The 23,763-nt window shown below is 46.1% G+C and overlaps 1 protein-coding gene across 3 annotated transcripts in view; it reads left to right on the top strand.

Moving 5' to 3' along the window:
• Window positions 1-23,763, top strand: part of KSR2 (kinase suppressor of ras 2) — a 508,355-nt gene that overhangs the window by 377,480 nt on the left and 107,112 nt on the right. For all 3 annotated transcript variants that reach the window (XR_013401510.1, XM_028829955.2, XM_077955340.1), the window contains exons 6-7: window positions 11,010-11,079; window positions 14,192-14,275. Coding sequence is in view for 2 of the 3 variants with exons in the window: in XM_028829955.2 (XP_028685788.1) it covers window positions 11,010-11,079; window positions 14,192-14,275 (154 nt within the window). In the remaining variant the exon portion in view is untranslated. The remainder of the gene's footprint in view (window positions 1-11,009; window positions 11,080-14,191; window positions 14,276-23,763) is intronic.

Genomic DNA, 23,763 nt, shown 5'->3' with positions numbered 1-23,763 from the left:
AGGCCATTTACAATGGAAATTGATGGAGCACAGGGCTGGCTGTTATTCTCCCTTCACAGGGACATTTGCGGTGATGGCAGTGTGGGTCCTCTGTCAACTCTTGTTTTGTCCTCATTTAAGCCTGAGTCAGGCAGGGGAAGCCAACTTCTTTCAATAAGCATTTTCCTTTGGGTCAAGGAGACAGTCCTGTATATATGTGGGTTGAGATGGCTCTGCACCACTAGCCAGGCCCCATGCTTCTCCAGGTCTCCAAGCTGCCTCTGCACATGATCAGGGCTGCTCTCCTCTTTCCAGACCATAGCAGTAAAATTATATCAAGGGGAAATTTGAAGGGAAAGTTTGGGGGTGGGGCCAGGAGAGGGAAGAAAGATAAGTTTTCAAACATGTCTCATCTTTAGATTCAAATGAAGATTGATAATTTATGACACTCCCCTCTCTGATCCATGGGATGGTGTCTTGTGCCTCACCCCTGATTGGCTACCAGTGTCCCCATGTCCCTTGCATGCCTACCTGACCTACTGTTACCATCTTGGATTCTTCATCCATCATCAACACAAGGAAGATCATTACTCCTGTGGCATCCAGGTCTCCCATTGTTTGGTTACAAGGTTAAAAATCCCTGATGCACTTTAATAAATTCAGCAGTGAGCACATTATGAAACTGTAATTAAATGCCTCAGCCATCTTTTCTTTCTTTACTGGCAATGAAACTTAATTGAGGCCATCTGAGAAAGGCTGAAATAAATCATAGGTGATGACTGTAGGATCCACATTTCTCATTGGGAGAGGGAGGGATGTTATCACTGTCCACACATTTGATTTAGGGCAAATTAAGGGGATCCCAGCTTGACGGTTACCTGCCAGGACTCAGACATGAGGTGGTGGTGGTCTTTTCAAAAAGGGGGAAGCGGACCCGGCATAGTGGCTCATGCCTGTGATCCCAGCACTTTGGGAGGATCACCTGAGGTCAGGAGTTAAAGACCAGCCTGGCCAATGTGGTGAAACCCCGTCTCTACTAAAAATACAAAAATTAGCCGGGCATGGTGGTGGGCACCTGTAATCCCAGCTACTTAGGAGGCTGAGGCAGGAGAATCACTTGAACCTGGGAGGCGGAGGTTGCAGTGAGTGGAGATTGCTCCATTGCACTCCAGCCTGGGTGAAAGAGTGAGACTCCGTCTAAAAAAAAAAAAAAAAAAAAAAAAAAAAAAAAAGTTGGGGGGAAAGTGATTCTGAGGGTGAATATGTGAATATTAGAATAAATACATTCGTATATCTTCACTAGATCCTGAAGGTGTTTCTAGTTTAGTATAACCCTTTTTTTTTTTTTTTTTTTTTTTGAGACAGAATCTCACTCTATTTCCCAGGCTGGAGTCCAGTGGCACAATCACAGCTCACTCCAACCTCCACCTCCTGAGTTCCAGCAATTCTTATGCCTCAGCCTCCCAAGTAGCTGGGATTACAGGCGTGAGCCACCATGCCCAGCTAACTTTTGTATTCCTTTTTTAGTAGAGATGGAGTTTTGCCATGTTGGCGAGGCTGGTCTTGAACTCCTGACCTCAAGAGATCCGCCCACCTCTGCCTCCCAAAGTGCTGGGGTTATAGACGTGAGCCACTACACCATTTTTTTTTTTAACCAGGGGTGGGACCAGGTGGAATGGGTGAGGAAGAGAGTGGTGATGACAACTTTCCTGTGATGTCATCCCTCACATCGTCTCCAGTGTCCTACCTCTAGCCCCCACATACCAGCCCTTCATCTGCTTTGCTGCCATTAGTGCAGTGCCCTCACCACTCACCGGTCCTACCAATATCAGCTGCTACCTGGAGACACTCCTAGCAGGGCATCTCCTATCTCTATCTCATCCGTGACCACCACCACTGCCTCCAGTTGTAACTTAGAGAGAAGACTCCCCCAGGTCTCAGCTGTGTCATGGTGCTTTAGCAGATGCATGAGGCATTTCTTCCTCTTCTGCCTGGGATCAGCATATTCCTTCCCCTGGAGAAAGACTCCTTCAGGTCTTCTCTCTGCTTTGATAGAGTGACAACTAGAAAATCAAATTATTTAATCCAGACAGAAGCAGTGAGAGGAGAGAGTTAATTTTTCTTTTCCTCTGCCACCATGAGTTGACCCAGATTTCAGAAGTTGCATATAGAGACATTGCTCCCTCATGGATTATTCTACAGTGAATAGAGAGACAGTGAGGGGTTGAAAGAACACAGCGTTGGGCTATCATCTTGACTGGGCTGCTTGCAAGTCCTCTTTGTCTGGCTCTTCTCTTCTGCAAAATGGGGATCAAAACAACACACGTCACAGGGTGCTAGGATTAAGTGGGCAGTGGGGTGACACCAAGTGGTTTAATGTATTTTGGCTTGGAGACTACAGACTGTTTGTCTAAGGATTCCTACCATGTAAGTGGCAGAAGGGGATCCTGAACCCTGGTCTTCTGGCTCCATAGAAAAAAATCTTTCTGCTGATTAGCCAAGAAAATGAGTTTCACAGCTCTAAATCAGGACTTGGCACTCGTTTTCTTTAAAGGGCCAGGTAATAAATATTTTTTTGTTTGGTGGACCATACTGTCTCTGTTACAACTACTACTGCTGTCATAGACAATATGTCAATGAGTGGGTGTGGCTGTGTGCCAATCGAACTATATAAAATTAGACAGTGAGTTGAATTTGGCCTGAGGGTCAAGTTTGCCAACTCTGGCCCTAAGTCATAGTTCGTACAGAGATTTGTCATTTTCTAACTGATGTGTTAAATTCAAGAGGCAGAGTGATGATGACAATGACAAAAACAATAATAACAATACTATATCAGACACTCAGTGGATCACTGTTCCAATTATATCACCCCACTTTATCCTCCTACCAATCTTATGAGGGAGATACAATGACCTCTTTTTTATAGGAGAAACCGAGTCTCAGAAAAGTAAGAGTACCAAGATCCCATAGCTTGTAAGTGGCAGAGCTGGTGTTTGTCACAGGTGTGCTCACGTCAAAGTCCCATGCTTTCTCTCCCACACTTCACTGGGCAAGTTGATTGCCCTTGAGGCCCTTCCTGTTCAGAAATATGCTACTCTGTCTCCAGAGGAGGTCCACACTCAAGGTCTTGTCTCTAACTTAAACTCCACACATGCATGGATTGCTGTGATCCTAATATTTGCATTCCTGCAATGGACAGGAACTGAGGCCATAGTCTCAATAGCTTAGCCATTGCCCATTGTTTTGTCTCAATGTCATGGGAGCCCCAGGAAACTTCTGTGAAATCCCTGTATATGATCCCTTCCATCGAGAATCCTTGCTCACCCCTAGCATCTCTTATCGCTGTCAGTCTCCTCTGCCTTATTTCTTCCCCAATGACATGAAACCAAAGCCCACCCTGGTCTATGCACTCACCAGTGCCAAGGGGTTCCATGGAAGCCCCCATAGCCATGAAGGGTCCCAGATGATGATGTTTGGATCTTGGGAGATGAGTGTCACTGTTTCAGGGAGAAAATTATGTCCAACACCATGAAGAAATGCAATTTGGCCCTGAAGCATCATGGAGCTGTAACCTTTAGAAACTGCACATAATTAAAATACTTTCAGATCTGATATATTTGAGCTGCATATTAAAGCAAATAGAGTTATCCTCTGCTATGTGAATGATATCATGAGCAGCTTTAATCTAGGATTGGTTGGCACCTTGGATAAATCAGTGGGATTTTAGCTGGTGACTGGCCTGTGACTCCAAAGAAAAGTTTAATGGTCTAAGTTTTATTAGTTTCAGTTACCTTTAGCCTCAATGAATTTGCTAGTTGATTTGAATGCAGCACCTCTGCTGAGTTCTCACTCAGTCTGTCATGTCCCTGGGCTGGAAGTTTAAGGGCAGTTTGGAACTTCCAGTTCCTTTGTGTTACTTCTGAGGATGAGCTCTTGGGTTCAGACCTGAGCTTTAGCACCTAAAAGGGAATTATGGAGACTAAGTGAAATAATACATCTAAATCACATAATCTAGGTCCCGCTGTGTAGTAGGTGCTTAATAAAAGTTAGCTATTATGTTTAATAATATTATGTGCTCAGAGGTCTTTATCTCCATGGAAACATTTAGGGTAGAGTAGCTCCTTATTTATCCAACAGGGTTGAGAGATTCAAAGACTGCAATAAACTATTTCTTGTAGTCCTTTTCAACTCTAGACTGGCATGGCTTTTAAGATAATTTTTACATTTATCTCAGAAGGGGACATGGTATGGAGCTGGATAGAAGGCTTTAATTTTATAGGAAACTGGGTTCAACTCTGGAGTTCACGATATTTGGTGAACTTTAGCTTTGACTTTGAACAATTTAGTTATCCTTACTTTCCTTATCTATAAACTGGGGATACAAACTCATAAGACTGTGTGGATTAAATGAAGACATAGCTGCAAGATACATATAATAAATATGTCTGAGCATTGCTGTCATGCTCAGAATACAGAATACTCTTTGTGCATTATCCTACTTAGTCTTCAAACAACACAATGAGGTACAGTGGGCATTGTTATTTACTCACAGTTTTTGCCTGATGACATTGAAGCTCATGGGGTTGTCACTTGCCCAAAGACACACAGCAGGTCACATCCCACATCTACCTCAATTTGCCGTCTGTGAAATAGTTATAATGTGTACTTTCTTCCCTACCACACTGAATATTTTGAGGATAAATCAGTTCAGATTTGCTGTGAGTCTGATAAAGTTATCTCTAAGATCTCCCAGGGCCACGTAAGTTAATCATTAACCAGAAAAACACCAGTTTCAGCCAGGACTTGACTATCAGTCTATTCATTTGTTCGTCCTTCATTTGTCCATTAAACACACATTTAATATTCTTTGAGCAGATCCTGAGCTAGACACTTGGGGATACAGTGACAGATGAGACCCAGGCCCAAACCCCAAAATCTCCCAGCCTAGTGCCATTTGTCCCCATAGCAGACAAATTACAAACAATAATTTTTTAAAATTGGCTTTGCTTTCTTCCTGTGGCTATCTCTTTATCCTCCCCTGCTTGGGTTTAAGAATGCAAATCCCATGAAAATTTCTTCAGAAACTCTCCTCTAAGGTCAGTCTATGCCACAGCATAGTAAATATACTCTGTTAGCTTCTGAAAAATAATACAGGCTGTGGGGCCAATGAGTACACCCCCTTTGCTTTTCCCGGGGACATTGAGGAGTGATGGGATGTGGATTTTTTATGAGGGGCTGTGGGTGGGATCATGACAGCTCCGGTGGGAAAGGCCTGGGTTGGGAGAATGACCTTGGGAAGGAATGATCTTGTCAGGGTTAGGGCTGTAGCGCTGGACCTGGGTAGGGGTTGGGGTGATGGAGCATTGATGCGGGGATAGGGAGGTGGGGAGGCCCTCCCTGTTTTTTCCAGTTACAGCCTGGCAGGCTATTTCCCCTCGACCGCCAGAGGGAGCTCTTAAATCCATACTGCCCAGCACAGCGTCCTCCTTCCATTCTAACGCACATCAGGGTTTCCATTGCCGTAAAACAACCCCAACGTCGGTACTGTTTCATTTTCCTCATGGACTCTTATTTCTTGGCTCATTTACTTTCTGTTCTTTCCCCCTGTAGACTCTAAGCTCAAAAAACATGGTTATCCTGTTCACCATATCCCCTTGAAACCATGCCTGGAACAAGGTAGGTGCTGTGTCAGTTTCCCATGACTGCTGTGACAAACGGCCACCAACTCAGCGGCTGAAAACAACACAGATTTATTATCTTACAGTTCTGGAGGTCAGAAGCCCGAAATGGATGCCAATGGGATTAAGATCAGGGTGTCGGCAGAGCTGGTTCCTTCTGGAAGCTCTAGGGGAAGAATCCATTCTCGCCTTTTCTAGCTCTGTGCCTTGGCTGGTGTCCCACCTCCTCCTTCAAAACCAGCAGTTGCATCACTCTGACCTCGGCTTTCATTGTCACGTCCCCTTCTCTGACCTCTGACTCTCACCCTCCTCCCTCCGTCCTATACGGGCCTATGGTGACATTGGGTCCACCCGTGTAATCCAGGGTAACCTCTCCATCTCAAGATAATTAACTTGGTCACATCTTCAGCATCTCTTTTTGCTGGATAAGATAACATAGTCCCAGGTTCCAGGGATTAGGACGTGATCATCTTTTGGGTGGGACAGTAGCATTATGCTATTACATCACCTCCCAGGCCTCCTTGGTCCTTCCCAGACAGAGGTAGATAGGAGGCCTTGGCAGTATAGGATGGGTTGAGCAGGGTGTTGGAGGGAGGTCTGGACTAAAAGCATCCAGTTTGTTTCTGTCTGCACTTTAAATCCCAACTCAGTCACTTATCAGCTCCAGACAATTGCATATTGCTTCTAAGCCTCAATATTCCCCTCTGTGAAAGGGAGATGAAATTCACAGCCACGGCTCAATTAAAAATCCCCATTCTGGCATTTGCTTGCATTTACTTTGGGCAGTCAGGATAACTTTTTAATTTCCTTGTTGAAATAGCACTAATGATCATGGCTGATATGCCATGTGTGTGTATACTCTGTAGTGTTTGTATTAATGGGATAATATAGGTCAAGGGTCTGTTTGACAGTAGTGCTTGGCACATGGTAACAACAGACAGCAGATCTACTATTATTTTTCTTCTTTCTTTTCTTTATTATTATTATTATTATACTTTAAGTTCTAGGGTACATGTGCACAACGTGCAGGTTTGTTACATATGTATACATGTGTCATGTTGGTGTGCCGCACCCGTTAACTTGTCATTTACATTAGGTATATCTCCTAATGCTATCCCTCCCCCCTTCTTTTCTTTTTTCTTTCCTTTCTTTCTTCTTCTTCTTTTTTTTTCTTTCAGAGTTTCGTTCTTGTTGCCCAGGCTGGAGTGCAATGGCACAACCTTGGCTCACTGCAGCCTCAGCCTCCCAGGTTCAAGTGATTCTCCTGCCTCAGCCTCCTGAGTAGCTGGGATTACAGGTGCCTGCCATAAACGAAAATAATTGTTTTTGTATTTTTAGTAGATACAGGGTTTTACCGTGTTGGCCAGGCTGGTCTCGAACTCCTGACCTCAGGTGATCCTCCCACCTTGGCCTCCCAAAGTATTGTGATTACAGGTGTGAGTCACCGCACCCAGCCATATTTTTCTTATATCTTATTTTCTTCTTTCTTCTCCTCCTCTTCCTTTCCTTCACTGTCACCCATTTTTCCCTGTATGTCTGTGGATATCCTCACGTATTTTTCCCGTGCCTATAGCTCCTCCGTCAGGGAGCTTTCAAATTCACCAGGTCAGAGACTGATTTTTCATCAAGCAGCTCTGTGCGGTGTGGATGCTTTGTTAATGTTGGTTTCTTCTGTTGGGCCTTCTGTTTGTCCCTCTGACTGCTAAGGTGATTCCAAAGACCAGGGCTCCTGGCTTTTCCCTCTTCTGTGCAAAGCCCCTTCTGGGCAGATGCCTTTCTCAGAAGACATCAATAGCTAGACCTGTGCAAGGGGAGAAGAAACTTCCCTCCTTCCGCCTCTTTCTTTCTGTGCACTAGAAATGAAAATATCTACGGAGAAATGTCTGTTATTCTACTCCTGAGACCGTAGGCACCAGGGATGCACACAATTCTGCCCCTGTGTCTGCATGACTTGTTATCAGAAAATTAGAGAAGAAAAGAAGCTTTTGTTCAGCTATGGAGACATCTTAATAGGTGCCTTGATTGTTAAACAGAAGTTTCTGTTTTGGTTTAATTGCTGTAAATGTTGTTTGTCTTCTCTGCTATGATAAGCCCTGGATTTTCATATATTTTTTCCCCTTCCCTTTCAACAGTTTTCCGTTGCTTTAAGGCTTGCATTGGCAAGTTTAATAAAATTCAAATGAAGAAAGCAAAGAAAGGATCTCAAAGTTCAAATCTTCACGCCCACGTAGGAAGCCGCATGGAGGTTATTATTGCATGAGACTAATGATGCTGCAGCCGCTTAATGTAATTGACAGAATTCACCCCTTCAACCAGATATTGGGAAATGAGACCAAACTACTAAACTTAATTACATCTAGTTTTTGAAAAGGAGCTATAATTGAGAATAACTGAATATTAGGCTGTGAACCTAATAGTGAGATGTGCTTATAATAAAAGAGGATTTGTTCTCTGCCGAGTTGAGCCTCAGAAGCACCACCTGGGGGATTTTTGGTGGAGGGGTGGGGGTAGTAAGGGAAGAAGTTGGCTAGAGAAACAGAGAAACATCTAGATCAGGAATTCTCTACCTTGGTGCTATTGACATTTTGGGCTGTTTAATTCTTTATAATGGGAGTCTGCCCTGTGCATTATAAGATGTTAAACAGTATCCCTGCTGTCTCTCCACCAAATGCTGGTCACACACACACACACACACACACACACCCATATACACATACACACACACACAGTGTGAAAACCAAAAATGTCCCCAGACATTGCCAGATATCCCCTAGGGGGAAAAAGCACTCCTCTGGTTGAGAACGGGGGTGCAGGGGCTCCTGGAAGACTTTCAAACAATTGCAGAGTTCCTCATTGAGCATCTGCAGATACCTGACTGTGTGGCCTTTAGCAAGTCACTGCATTTCTCTGAGATCCTTTTGTCTTCCTTTGCACAATGGGAATAATGATAGCCTGACTGCACAGAGGAATAGCTTCCAGGTATAACATGCATAGCATAATGCCTAGCACCTATTGAGTAATCAGTAAACTCGGAGTTTTTATTATAATAATCTTGGATTCAGCAAACATGTATTAAGTACTTTGCTTCAGGCACTATGCTTTGAGATGATGATGGAAAGCTGAGATGTGGTTCCTGCTCTTGCAGAGGTGGAAAATGTAGGCGGACCTGTTGGTACAATCTTATTCTTCACCCGTGGCAGACATTGCTAATCAATTTCAGTGCCCTTTCCTGTTGAGCCTCAGAATCCATTTTAACATACTTCTTTGGGCAGCCACTACTAGTGGCCCCAGAAATGAAACCCATTTAGCACTCCTAGTTTTGTAGATTTCCTGGTGAGGACGCTGACCCTTCCTCTCCAGCGCAGTCCTCCCATTCCCACCCACCCCTGGCACTGAAGAAAGCACCTTAGGGAGTTAATGGTGGAATCCCTCCTCCCACATCTGACTTCAGTCCCCAAAAGGGATAGGAACAGAAAAATGCTCTCTTAAAATTTTTTTTTCCTCTTATCTTTTCTATTTCCCTCAGAAATGGAAACAAGTAGTAAAATGGGCTTGAGGTTGATGACATTTAGTTTTTACTTAAACTAAAGGAATCCCACAGGCTGTAATTCTGATTGATACATCATGCTCTCTCCCTCCTAGGTTTTCTCTGCCCTTTGAAGCTTGGGAAATCATTAGCTCTCTCATAAAGGATCCCAGCTTTACAAGGGCAGAACTGGGATTTCTGGAAACAGCTTTCAGATGGCTGCCGACGGTGTCATTAGACAGAATAGAGGAGCAAGTAGGTTGGGGGTTAAATGCTCTGTGATAGGTTCTGACATGCCCGGCTCCCCGAAGAGAGTGCCACTCCATAACAATTGCTGTGAAAAATGAGGCATGCATTTGCAGCTCCAGACACAGGGAGCTGGCTCCATCCATCTGGCCTGAGAAATGAGAACTGGCGTGTAGGGTCAGGCACTTGCTGCTTCTCTCCCTGTCTGGTGGAGATTCCACAGGCAACGCTGGTTACTTGTTGCCATTGTTTTACAGCTCTCTGGGGCCTGCAGGCTCTGCCAGAAGGACGGTGTGGGCAATGGGGAGTAGGGCGGAGGTGGGACCTGGTGCACAGGGTCTGTGGGAGAACCAGAACTCAGTCTGTAATGGAGTGATAGTACAGTTCGTTGAGATTTAGCCTAAGGGATGAAAGAAAAGACCAGATGGGGACAGGCATCTCATCTGAAGTTTGATTTTGTTTTGTTTCTTCCTCATTCCCATTCATCATGCATCCACCCACCCACCCACCTGTCTATCCACTCACTTATCCATCTTTCCATTCACCCGTCCGTCCGTCCATCCATCCATCCATCCATGCATCCACCCACCCACCCACCTGTCTATCCACTCACTTATCCATCTTTCCATTCACCCGTCCGTCCGTCCATCCATCCATCCATCCATGCATCCACCCACCCACCCACCCATCTATCCATCTATTCATCCATCCACCCACTTACTCACCCACTTATCCATCCATTCATCCACTCACCCACCCACCTATCCATCCATCCATCCACTCACCCACCTGCCTATCCATCCATCCTATCCATCCTACCCATCTATTCACTCTTCCATCCACCTACTTACTCTTGCATAACTTTAGGTGGTGCATGGTTGGACATTATTAAAATAATTATCTATAATGTACAGAAATTGATATGGCTTTCCACATAGGGTTTGCTTTTAAAATAAGTGTATTTAGCCAAAAATATTGGAGTCAGCCTAAAATGTTAAATAAATAACTTGGCAGTTGTACAGAGGCATGGCAGAAATGAGAAAAGCATCACGTGCCTGGCTGTCACTGGGAATCCACTGCACTCTAACTTTCATGCAAAGGCATGTGTTCATTTCAGTTTCCTCGAACCCGAAATCACAGCTGCTGTGCAGCCTCTAAGGTATATGACCTAGAGCAAGCGACTTCCCCTCTCCAAGCCTTAGTTTTTTCTTCTGTAAGGTGAAGATGCTAGCAACCCCTATTCTTGGGGTCGTTTGGAGAATGTAGCAAGCTAAGGCATGTGAATCACTTAGCACATGCCTGGCACACACCAAGCACTCCGTAAATGGAAGTGATGCTCGCTTTTATTCATTCCACAGCTGGCTTCATTTAAGGCATCCCCTGGCAGCCCTGCCCAGGGGACCTTGCGTGAGTTGAGGTGACAAGCTAAACCAGTGTTCCACTTGGCTTTGGTTTAGCAAGTGATGGCAACTGGTGTCCTTCCTGAGGGTGACGAGCCCCCCCTTTTCCTTCCAGGGCTTGCCAGAGCCCACCCCAGTCTCTGACCCTTTGTGTAACAGGCTGTTCTCTTTTCTCTGTAGACACACTGTCTGTGCCACGTTGGTCCCCGCAGATCCCTCGCAGAGATCTCGGCAACTCCATCAAGCACAGGTAGGCTGGATTCCTGTGTGCACTGGTGCCTACTTCACAGCCCTGTGAGGGGTGGGGGCTCTGGCCCCTGCCCTGGGGTGAGAGAAGGCTGGGCTATTGAACTCCAGCACCTACATCTCCATGTCCCTTTCTCCTCTGCTAGGTTAAACTTTAAAGTGGCAACCAGGGGACTGAGACATCTGCTTCTTACTAATCTGACCCTTATAAAATTAGCACATAGCAGTTAAAAGCCAGGGCTTTGGAGTCAGACTGACCCATGTTCCAATCCCAGCTCCTATAGCTTTGCAACCTTGGAAGTTACTTAACCTTTCTGAGGCTCAATTTTTTCCTTAGATAATTCTGCCTACCTATAGGGTGACTGTACAGATTAAATGAGATAATATATGTAAAGTGCTTAGCACAGATCCTGGCACATAACAAACACTTAATAAACAGTATCATTCTTAAGATTAATGCTTTATGTCCTAATTTTTGGTCTCCTCACCCAGAATACACAAGATTGCAGGTGTCCATTCTCTGGTGTGGTGGAGGTCGGTCCAGAGCTCTAGCCCTGCTGGGTGCATGGAACAGGTGGTCCTCTCCAGGGCTATACCTGCCCTTTTGGGGAGGGGCGTTTGCATATACCAGGCATCCCTTATAAGAAGTCCTTTAACTCCCTGAATTTAGCATTCCCCACTTCGTCTTGGTAGTTCCAGTCTCCTCACAAACTTAGCAGGGTGAGTGGGGCAAGTGTGCTCATGGCCATTGGACAGATAGGCAAACTGAGGCCCTGGGAGATTAAGCGATAGGTCGAAAAGCTAATTAGCCTCAGTACTTTGTGTTCTTTTGACACCCTGCTGAGTTTTCCTAGCACCAGGGCCTCTGTGAACTCGCTGGGGGATCCGTTCACTCATTCATGGATTCTTTCCACTTGTATTTACAGAGTTTCTGTGCCACAGTTACAGCCCTGACCAAGACATAAGGCCTGTTCCCTTGGGGAGCTTGTGCTCTAGGGGAGGGTCAGATAGTTAACAGACCACGACAGTATGGAGAGATCAGGGTGACAAGGTAGGGTGATAGCAGGGCCAGATGCATCACCATAGCTGGGGCCATGGCGGAGATGAGCATTCTCATGATGGGGACTCACGGAATGGCATCTCGTCAACAGTTTTTGAAAGAAGTGTGTTGACAGGATAGTTGTTAAGACTTAAATGAGAAAACTTTGGAGGAAGCAGTGAGAAGTGTGTGATAGACACGTCAATGGTCAGGCCTTGAGCTGCAGAGAGAAGGGCATCAAAGACGAGGGCTTTTCTTTGTATTTTCCTCCTCACTGCTCTCTGGCTCTGCTCCACCCCTGGATTGGCCACGCCCCTTGATCGACCATGCTCCCTGGACTGGCCCTGCCCCTGGCTCATCCCCAGTTTTGAATTGGCTACGCCCCTGGCTCAGCCACGCCCTTGGCTCGGCCACACCCCTGGGTCAGCCACTCCTCTGGCTCAGCTCGGCTCCTGGATTGGCCATGCCCCTGGCTCAGCCCCACCCCTTAGATCGCCCAGCCCCCAGGCTCTCTGGTAGTCCCTAAGATTCAAAAGCTGATGCCCAGAGGCGGGAGACAACCTGTTAATTGTAGGAATGTCTTCCCAGAGGAGCTGAGACTTGGGATGACCTACTACTCTTCAGTCTCTCCCTGTGTTTCTCCCTGGGCTTAATGCCAGGAGGTAGAGAGAACTGGACTCACCCCAGCCTTGGTGAAGAAATGAAATTAAAATCCCATCTGCTGCCATCCAAGTCACTTCAGCCAGAGCTGGGGAAGAGGCAGAGCTGATCCCAAGCACAAGAGAGAGCTGGAAAGGAGAAAAAACTGTCACCCACTGCTTCTGACGCCTGCCCGCCATTCCTGTGTGGCTGGCTGATGAGCGAAATACACGCTCCTTCGCCGCCATTCCCCGGAGCTGCCAAATTCTGCAAAACAGGGTCTGCTAAACTCACTGGCTCTGCTGAAGGGAAAGAAAGGGGCTTGACCAACTCACAAATCCAAAACCAGAGAGGGAGAGTTTTCTTGGCAGTAAGCGTCTTTGCTCAGAATATTGCTGTTTGCTTAGATTTGGAGGCTTTGGGCTGTGGCTTATTTTGTTTGGAGAGTGACTGACCCAAATCAGGCAAAACGGTCCAACAGAGGGATGCAACCTTTCCCTCGAAATTCTCCGACTCCAAGTTATATAATCACTTCCGATTTCCCTTTTGACACTCTGAGGCAGTGGAGATTAGATACAACTCCTGCTGACGGTGACACACATTGAAAATTAAAATTAACTGTGACCTGGCAACCTTCAGTACTTTTCTTGGGCCCAGTCCTGCCGCTGCCTCATATCTCTTGGGGAAGAAAGCACCCTGGCAATATCGAGGGGAGATGTGCCCGGGGAGTTAATCGAATGCACCTCTGCTCCAGTTGGTTTATCGCTGCACACGGGAGACCTCCAAACTGCCCATGTTTGCAGCAAGTGGATGGGGTTGGAGAGCAAGGTGAGCTGATGGTCTGAAATGGCTTTCACTTTCAAAGACTCTTCTCTGCCACTGAAGTTTGGGTTCTCAGGTCTTTCGGGAGGGGAGGGCTCCCTTTGATACTCCCCAGGTGGTGTGACCAGCAACTGATGGGAGATGGTTCAGCGGGTCCCCCAGGAGGCTCCACCTTGCTCTGTAGCTTTCTGCAGGCAGTTCCAGCCCTATCCATTGCTCTGTCCCAGAACTGACCTTGGCATATAGTAGGCCACCAGGCAATATTTGTTGAACAAATGAATGACCCTTATGAATGTTCAAGGTAGTAGTATAGTCACAACCCAATTTACTGAGTGCTTACTATGTACCAGGCACTGCACAGAGCCCTTGACATGCCTGACTGACCTCATTTAATCTCCCCAGTAACCTACGAGGTCAATACTGTTATTATCTGGAGTTTACAGATGGGGAAACAGAGGTTCCAGTGGTTTAAGCAACTTGATTAAGTCACACAGCTCGGAAGAAACAGGACTGGAATCCAGGGTTCATGTGCTTGCTCTTCAAGTGCTTCATCCCTCTAGAGATAGGTCAGTTGCCGTTTCCTTAACCTTGAACATTTTCTGTCTCTTTTCCACAGGTTTTCCACCAAGTACTGGATGTCTCAGACATGCACAGTCTGTGGGAAAGGGATGCTTTTTGGCCTCAAGTGTAAAAACTGCAAGTAAGTGACTGTGCCCTGCGGTGACTTTTTCCAGCACCCAATGTCAGCTAGAACTATGCAGGTCACTGAAACAGCCTTTGGGAGTTTAATTTCTTCACTCTTGGGAGAGTTGTTTGCTTTGTTTTTCAGAAATAGATTTGAAATGCACCTCTACATTTCGGTAGGGGGTCAAGGGAGGGCAATTCCGAATAAGAACCAGAGCTGATGGAAGATGCTGGAAATGCCTAATGCTGTGTGCTGAGGCACAGTGGTACTTCTCGTTTTCATAGCATCTAAGGCCAGGGGTTGGCACACTTTCTCAAATTGACCAGATAGCAAATATTTTAGGCTTTGCAGACCATAAGCAGCCGTAAACAATACAGAAACAGAAACAGTCTTGACAACTTCATTTATTCCAATAAAACTTTATTTGCAAAAACAGACTGCAGGCTGGCTGTGGCCCTCAGCTGTAATTTGCTGATCCTGAGTTAGAATTTGCCAAATCCTTTTCTCTCTCTCTGTCTCTTTTTTTTTTTTTTTTTTTTTTTTTTTTTTTTTTTTTTGAGATGGAGTCTTGCTCTGTCACCCAGGGTGGAGGGCAGTGATGTGATCTTGGCTCACTGCAATCTGCGCCTCCCGGGTTCAACCAATTCTCCTGCCTCAGTCTCCTGAGTAGCTGGAACTACAGGCCTGTGCCACCATGTTGGCTTTTTTTTGTTTGTTTGTAATTTTAGTAGAGACAGGGTTTTACCATGTTGGCCAGGCTGCTCTTGAACTCCTGACCTCAAGTGATCCTCCCTCGTCAGGCTCCCAAAGTGTTGGGATTGCAGGCGGGAGCCACTGCGCCTGGCTCCCAAGTCTGTCTCTGCTTTTTCTTTCTCCTCATGGTACCTTTTTGAACCAGCATTGTAATTCTCCCCATTTTACAGATGTGAAGGCTGAGTCTAGCAATGAAAAGTCACTGTGAAGAAGTGACAGTCCGGACCTGAACCCAGATCCCTAACTCCTTTTCTGCTCACTTTCTGTAGTATCATATTGGTCTGGAATTTTGATGAGAAAGCCAGACCACCCAGGTGGTCTTTCTCTTCCTCAGCTTCCTTTCTCTTCTTCACCCCCATTCAAGGTTGTGGCTGGCAAAAGGTAGGGAGGAAGAAGAAAACTGAGACACCAGATATGGGCTCTGGTTTCAAATCCTGGCGCTGCCACTTGGCAGCTGCCTGACCTTGGGCAAGTCACTTCACATTTCTGTCCCTAGTATTTTCATCTGTGTGAAAGGAATAGGCTGGGCGCGGTGGCTCAAGCCTGTAATCCCAGCACTTTGGGAGGCCGAGATGGGTGGATCACGAGGTCAGGAGATCGAGACCATCCTGGATAACACGGTGAAACCCCGTCTCTACTAAGAAATACAAAAAACTAGCCGGGCGAGGTGGCGGGCGCCTGTAGTCCCAGCTACTCGGGAGGCTGAGGCCGGAGAATGGCGTGAACCTGGGAGGCGGAGCTTGCAGTGAGCTGAGATCCGGCCACTGCACTCCAGCCTGGGCTACAGAGCGAGATTCCGTCTCAAAAAAAAAAAAAAAAAAAAAAAAAAGAAAGGAATAATAATTGATATGATTTGGCTGTGTCACCACCAAAATCTCATCTTGAATGGTAGCTCCCACGATTCCCACATGTTATGGGAGGGACTTGGTGGGAGATAATTGAATCATGGGGGCGGTTTCCCCCGTACTATCCTTGTGGCATGAATAAGTCTCATGGGATCTGATGGTTTTACAAGGGGAAACCCCTTTTGCTTGTTTTTTCTCATTCTCTCTTGCCACTGCCATGTAAGAAGTGTCTTTTGCCTTCCACCATGATTGTGAGGCCTCCCTGGCCACGTGGAACTGAGAGTCCATTCAACCTCCTTTTCTTTATAAATTACCCAGTCATGGGTAAGTCTTTATCAGCAGCATAAAAACAGACTAATATAATTATCATGCCTGCCTTGGGTGGCAATGAGCTTTTGATAACTCAGCACACTTGAGGACATAACACAGTGCCTGGCTTAGTCCAGTCCTTTGTAAGAAATTGCAATGCTTTGCTGTCGGGCCTCAATCTCTCCCTCTCTCTCCTTCTGTAAACACGTATTACATACCCCTTCAGGTCCAACACTATAAAATAGTCAGTAACAGTCAACTTTATGTAATAATTACAAATGAACGTGCATCTGTTTGCTTTGTAGAAGTCATTTAGTTTAAAAGATTCTGAGAATTCCTCTTTCTGCTCTAGGCTTGCTCTTCCTTGTCTAGTCCAGGCAGAGGCCTCTCATTTAGGCCCTTTCAGGCCTCCCCACATCCCTGCCCCAAGATAGAAGTGAGATAGTGGCAAGGGCAAGCTCTGACTCTCCCTACTCTGCCCCACCCCTGTCCATACCCTCCACCTGGCAGTCTCACCTGAGTAATGAAGGTAAGGTTGAGCATCCTTTCCTCCTGGAGTCGTGGGGAGCCTTAAGCCCCATGGTATAAAGGGAAGCACAGGCCAGATGCAGAGTCTTATGCCTGTAATTCCAGCACTTTGGGAGGCTGAGGCAGGAGGATCAGTTGAGCCCAAGAATTTGAGACCAGCTTTGGCAACATAGTGAGACCCCCATCCACACACACACAAAAAAAAAAAAAAATAAAAAAAAAAAATTAGTCAGGCATGATGGTACATGCCTGTTGTCCTAGCCACTCTGGAGACTGAGGCAGGAAGATTACTTGAGGACAGGAGTTCAAGACCAGCCTGGGCAACAGAACTAGACCCTGTCTCTACAAAATAAATTAAGGTAAAAAATTAGCCAGGAGTGATGGCACATATTTGTGGTCCTAGCTACTTGGCTGGGGCAGGAGGATCACTTGAGCCTAGGAGCTTGAGGTTGCAATGAGCTGTGATTGCACCACTGCACTCTAGACTAGGCAACAGAGAAAGACCCTGTCTCAAACAAAACAAAACAAAAAAAAAAAACAAAAAAAATTTAAGGGAAAGCAGGGGCAATAATGACCAAATATTAGTACTTCAAGGCCACCTTCCTTGCCTTGGTCCTCTGTGAACCTAGGCTCTCAGTGGTCTTTCTGACAACAAAAGGCATAAGGCTAGGCCTTTAGGTCTGGTCCCCGGGCTGGCTGATTTTCTCCGTATACCAGCAGCTCCAAAGACCCGTCTCATCTGTATCTAGACCTACCACGTTCCGCGGAGGTGATGGCAACTCTTACATCCTCATACCTGCCGTGTGGAGGCTTCGAAGTCGGGTAATTAGGTGACAGGGTTGCAGCTGGGGTAGCGAGGCTGAACACTTCCCAAGCCGTTTTCATTTTCAGCACTAGACGCAGAACTTAGAAGTAGCCTTTGCTAGTGCTCTCTGGTCTAAAAATCCTGAGCAAAGCCTTAGACCTTGCCAAGGGTTGGGAGAGGAGGTTGTGGGAAGGATAGGGATGGGATCGGGGGGGCAGGCTGCAAGAACACAGACTTGGAAAGCAGTCAGAACTGAGTTTGAGTCCCAGCTCCATTACTAAACTCTTGCATGAGCTTAAGCAGAGGTGTGCCGTCATGGGGCTCAATGTCTTTCTCTACAACGCAAGTGTGACATTAACACCCACCACAGGGCTGTTGGAAGGAGTCAATGAAATGTCCATGCTCCAGATTGCAATGTTTTATCACATTCTTCTCTATTCCATCTTGTGCAGAAATGACTCCTGGCATATAAGAGGCAAAATTCAAAACCAAAAATTCAAAACATGAAGATCTGACATGCTTCAGGAGTTTTGACATAGTGCTTGCAGAAACTACAACAGAATTGAGAGCAATCTCCAGTACATAATTATGAGCATGCATTGCTAATATCACCAGTTGAAGTTGAGACGTGTTCTACAATAAATTCCTGCAGTTTTCACATTAGTTATAGTGAGGATAGAGGGTTACTTGTATGTGTTTTCAAAGATTGGCAGAATTTTGGATGCACTTATGAGCTGATAGAAGGGTTGGATGAGGGATAGAAATGGGAGATGTACAGACCCCACTGTCAAGGAGTTTAGAGGAGACACACCTATGGAAATTGAATGTCAATAAAATGAGAGTGTACACATAAAGAGTGGTGACAGGTGACATTTCAGAGAGGTGACACCAAGGATGAGGAGGCAGCTTCTTGTAGAAAATGAGTAGAACCATTTGTTCACTTATTCAACTAATACTTTTTGGGCACCTGCTATCGACTGCACAATTGTAGGCACTGGGGAAACGACAGTGAATAAAAGAGACAAAATCCTTCCCTAGTTTCTATGCTGGGGCCTGGGCAGGAGTTGGGCAGACAGTAAACAAAGTAAATTAGTAAATTAGGTCATATGATAAGATGATGCAAAATGCTAAGAAGATGGACAAAGCAGAGAAGGGTCAGGATGGGGGCTGCAACTTCAATTAAAGTGTTCAAGGATGGTCTCATACCTGAGTGAGAACTTTGCAAAAAGAGTAGTGTGTGATCTGGGTCATTTCCTGTCCTCTGAAAGCCCCTCCAGAAGCCTGGATTTGAACCTTCCCTGAAGGGAATTATTTTTTTTTTTTTTTTTTCACTCAGAGCAAATCCAGTTCTGTTACTGCCAGAAACTCCCTGGGTGACAGGGATTGGATTGGCCTCATGCTATTCTGCACATGGTCCCTGGACCAGCACCATGAGCGTCACCTGGCACCTGGCTGGAAATGCACTTCTCGGGGCCCACTCGAGACCTGCCAAATCACAATTTGCATTTAAGATGGTCCTTGATATGGTTTGGCTGTGTCCCCACCCAAATCTCATCTTGAATTGTAGCTCCCATAATTCCCACGTGTTGTGGGAGGGACCCAGTGGGAGATAATTGAATCATGGGGGCCGTCTCCCACATACTGTTCTTGTGGTAGTGAATAAGTCTCAAGAGATCTGATGCTTTTATAAGGGGAAACACCTTTCGCTTGACTTTCATTCTCTCTTGTTGCCACCTTTGGGCTTCCACCATGATTGTGAGGCCTCCCCAGCCACATGGAACTATGACTCCATTAAACCTCTTTTTCTTTATAAATTACCCAGTCTCAGGTACATCTTTATCAGCAGCACGAAAGCAGGCTAATACAGTCCTGGTGATTCTTTTGCACATTAACGTTTGAGAAACACTACTCTAGGTGATCTCCAAATTTCTTTCCTGAGCTACTTTTCATTTTCTAGATGATGGTTCTCAAACTTGAATGTGCACAAGAATCCCCTGGAGGGTTTATTTAACAAACAGCTTTCTGGGTTCCACTTCTAGACTCTCAGGTTCAATACCTCTGGGGTGGACTCCCAGAATGTCTATTTCTATCAAGTTCCCAGGCCACGCTGAGGCTGCCGGCCCTCGGACCCCAGTTTGCAAACCACCACTCTACATTAGAAGTACTAGCTTAAAAAACAAATTCAAACTGTATTGTCCAGCTGGACATTTTATAATGCGAGATGTTTGTGTAAGTCTTTGCTGATGGTGTTTCAGGCTCTTTTGTTCTTACACGCCTTAGCTGCACTCTATAGATAGGAATCTTTTTCATCATCATCTGCTCAGCAAATTCATCCATTGGTGTGACGAGCCTAAAAGATAATGTGTGATTAGGAGGCAGGCATGGTGGCTCACGCGTGTAATCCCAGAACTTTGAGAGGCTGAGGCAGGCAGATCATTTGAGGTCAGGAGTTCGAGACCAGCCTGGCCAACATGGTGAAACCCCGTCTCCACTAAAACTACAAAAAATTAGCCAAGTTTGGTGGTGGGTGCCTGTAATCCCAGCTACTCGGGAGGCTGAGGCAGGAGAATCACTTGAACGTAGGAGGTGGAGGTTGCAGTGAGCCGAGATTGCACTACTGCACTCCAGCCTGGGTGACAAAGTGAGACCCTATCTCAAAAAAAAAAAAAAAAAAAAAAAAAAGATAACGTGTGATTAGGAACACAGGCTGTAGGTCAGACATGCCTGTATTTGAACCCTGACTCTGCTGCCAGCTGGTTGTGCGGCCCCTTGGAGCCTCAGGTTTTTTTTTTTGTAGAATGGGGATAATAATATCCACCTTACTAGACTGCTTAACAACAACAACGACGACAACAAAACAAGGTAATTGTTCAATGACATGTTCATCCTAGTACCCAGTCCAGTAGAAGTATTTAATTAATCTAAGCTAATGCTATATTACTAACTTTATGAATTAACTTTGGGGTACCCCTCCACCCAGGAAGCCAGAAACATCTCCTTCATGTCTAACCCCCTTCCCTCCTGCTCCGATTTCATGCCCACTTCCTCCGGAATTATCATTAGCTGTCTTGTTGGCATTCTGAATAGAGAGATTAATGAACTAATAGGAAATTAAGACTCAGAAAGCAATTTGCAGTTATCTAAATTGAGGCGTTTTCATCTAATAGGTTCGTGAGAGCAGAATGGAGTTTAGCTCTGAGAGTAGAATGTCAGCACAATTCACATATTGTCTGATAACTGGATTCAGCTGGCAGAAGTTTGCTTTTGCAGTAAGATGCTGATGGGTTTCCCAACCTTCAATCACGTGTTATCTGCATTCTTCCCCCTTCTCGGGGTCCTTCCACAAGTTTCTGCAGAGCTGAGATCTGGTTCCTTGGAAGCCTCTCTACTGCTATCTGCATTTCTTGCAGGAAAATGCACAACGTGATTTGGGTGACACCTGCTCTAGAAAACGAGAGTTTGAACGGAGATGCTTTTTTTTTTTTTTTTTTTTTCATGGGCTGGAGTGTGGAAGAGAGGGGAGCACCTTCCAGAACCACAAGTGGATAAGTAGCATTTTAGCTGTCTCTGATGCTTGTTTTAGCTACCCGTTTTCTCTTCTCAGATTATGTTTTATTTCTGGTTAGTTCAGCCATCTCTGAGCGTGTGGGGATTCTTTGCTGCCACTCGGAGTATGAGGGTGAAGAAGACACACTTGTCCTGGGGATGCTCACAGTCACTATCAGTTCTCAAGGTGTGCCCTGGCCCCACCTATCTCGGGATCAAGGTGCAGGCTTAACATTGCAGCTTCCAGAGCTCCTCTGCAGATTTCCTGGACCAGGCTGTGAGCATAAGGCCTAGAAATGTGCATTTTACTAAGCCTCCCAGATAATTCGTATTTGTATTTAAGTGTGGAAGTGCTGCGGTGCCGCGTCAAGGTCGGGCGGATGCAGTAATGCACATCAAGGTGCTCTCCTGGAAGACCTTGAAGCTACGTCTTGAAGGAAGAGGAGTTAGCCAGGTGAAGCAGTCAGGGCGCTCTGGGCCGAGGAAACAGCCTGAGCAAAAGCTTGGACCGGGACGTTAAAGGCCTTGAGCATATTTTGCAATTGTTTGTGCCAGGCAGGGACTGGGGGAGAGTGGAGATAGATTCTGCTTTGCAGCCACAGGACTGAGCCTGGCTTGTTTGGGCCAGTTATTGCCATGATTCAGGCTGCTGCTACCTGATGCTCCAGGCAGGGGACAGGATGGGGGTGGGAAGCATTGCTCAGTGCCCATCCAGACCCACTCCTGGAAAAGCAGTCTTGGACTCAGGCTCTCATTATCGCAAGAGTGGGTTGTTTGCCAAGTACAGGGCCATGGGGAGGAGCATGCTGGTGTCAAGATCACCCTTCCTGTGGGTGGCAGAGTGAGGAACGCACACTAGGAGTTGCGATATTCTCTGAGTCATCTGCTCTCAGGGCCTTAGATTCGAAGGGTCTGATCAACTAAGGGATTTCAGAGTACTTCATAGATGCTGGAGGCTTATTCTTCCCTAGGACCAAGGAGCACTCCTCCTCTGCTTTGAAGACAGGATGTGATTATAAACTCAGCGGCCAATGGTCATAGTCTTACCTCACCCACTTCCATCTTGTGCTCAGATCAGATTTCCAGTGATCTCTTTGATCAGCCGCTGCTACAGAGGCTGCAGCAAATGGCTAGTACCTTGCAGCTGCCTCACCCAGGTACCTGGGACTAAGCCCCTCCCCCTTCCCCAGGTAGTTCAGAGCCAGTGACTACCTTTTTCAGGGCTGCAAAATCCCAGCCTCCTTACCTTGAGACAAATAGATTTTTTTTTTTTTTTTGAGACGGAGTCTTGCTCTGTTGCCCAGGCTGGAGAGCAGTGGTGGGTCCGGCTCACTGCAAGCTCCGCCTCCTGGGTTCACGCCATTCTCCTGCCTCAGCCTCCCGAGTAGCTGGGACTACAGGCGCCCGCCACCTTACCCAGCTAGGGTTTTTTTTTTTTTTGTATTTTTCAGTAGCGATGGGGTTTCACTGTGTTAACCAGGATGGTCTTGATCTCCTGACCTCGTGATCCGCCCGTCTCGGCCTCCCAAAGTGCTGGGATTACAGGCTTGAGCCACCGCGCTCGGCTGACAAATAGATTTTATGGTACAGTTTTTCCTGCAGGGTCCCCATGGTATCAGGCTGAGACTGCATTCACCTGAAACCGCATCCATGCCTGGTTTCTCCCTACTCCCGACCTTGCTTCCTCCACAATGAAATAGGTTTCTTTTTTTCTTTTTTGAGACAGAGTCTCACCCTGTTGCCCAGGATGGAGTGCAAAGGCATGATCTCGGCCCACTGCAGCCTGGAACACCCGGGTTCAAGCAATTTTCCCCCTCTGCCTCCTGAGTAGCTGGGATTACAGGTGCCCACCACCAAGTCCAGCCAATTTTTGCATTTTTACTAGAGACAGGGTTTCACTAAGTTGGCCAGGCTGGTCTCAAACTCCTGGCCTCAAGTGATCTGCTTGCCTCGGCTTCCCAAAGTGCCGGGACTACAGGCATGAACCACCGTGCCCGGCTGGAATAGGTTTCTTCTGAGCATACTCCCTCAATAAATCATTTGCAAGAATATTCATTTCAGGATCTGCTTCTACAAAACTCAACTTATGACAGTGAAACAACAGCAAGGATACAGACTGCGGGCAGAGAGAGCTGAGTTCAGGTCCTGGCCCTGCCACTGCCTCACTGTGTGACTCTGGGAAGGTTTCTAAACCTCTCTGATGTACAGTGAGGGTAACACATTCATTCCATGTGATGAAATATGTTCATGCCCCAATAATAATGACTTGAGAATTCTTTCAAATTAGAATCTTTAAATATGTTGTTCAGCATTTATTTCATTGCAAAACTCGACTTTATATGAATGCGAAGTATAAAAAGAAACAGACCCACTAAATCGCTTCCATGGGTTGAAGCAACATCGAAGTTCTGGAAAATTTTAGCACATTTTCACCTTTTCTGTAGTTCTGGTTCTCTGCTCTTCTTTCAGAATTTTCTGAATCAGCCAACTTCTTGGAAGGCTTGTTAAAGGGTTTATTTCAGTTTTTCTCAACCTTGGCACTATTGGCATTTGGGACCAGATAATTCTATGTTGTGGGGGCTGTCCTGTCGTTGGAGGATGTTTAACACCATCTACAGTTTCTACCTGCTAGATGCCAGTAGCACCCCCTCCTCACTCCCAGTTGTGACCATGAAAAACGTCTGCAGACATTGCCAAATGTCTCCTGGGGGTCAGAA

Source organism: Macaca mulatta, chromosome 11 (assembly GCF_049350105.2).
Source record: "Macaca mulatta isolate MMU2019108-1 chromosome 11, T2T-MMU8v2.0, whole genome shotgun sequence".
Taxonomy (NCBI): Eukaryota; Metazoa; Chordata; class Mammalia; order Primates; family Cercopithecidae; genus Macaca; species Macaca mulatta.
This window is presented reverse-complemented; position numbering and strand designations above follow the sequence as displayed.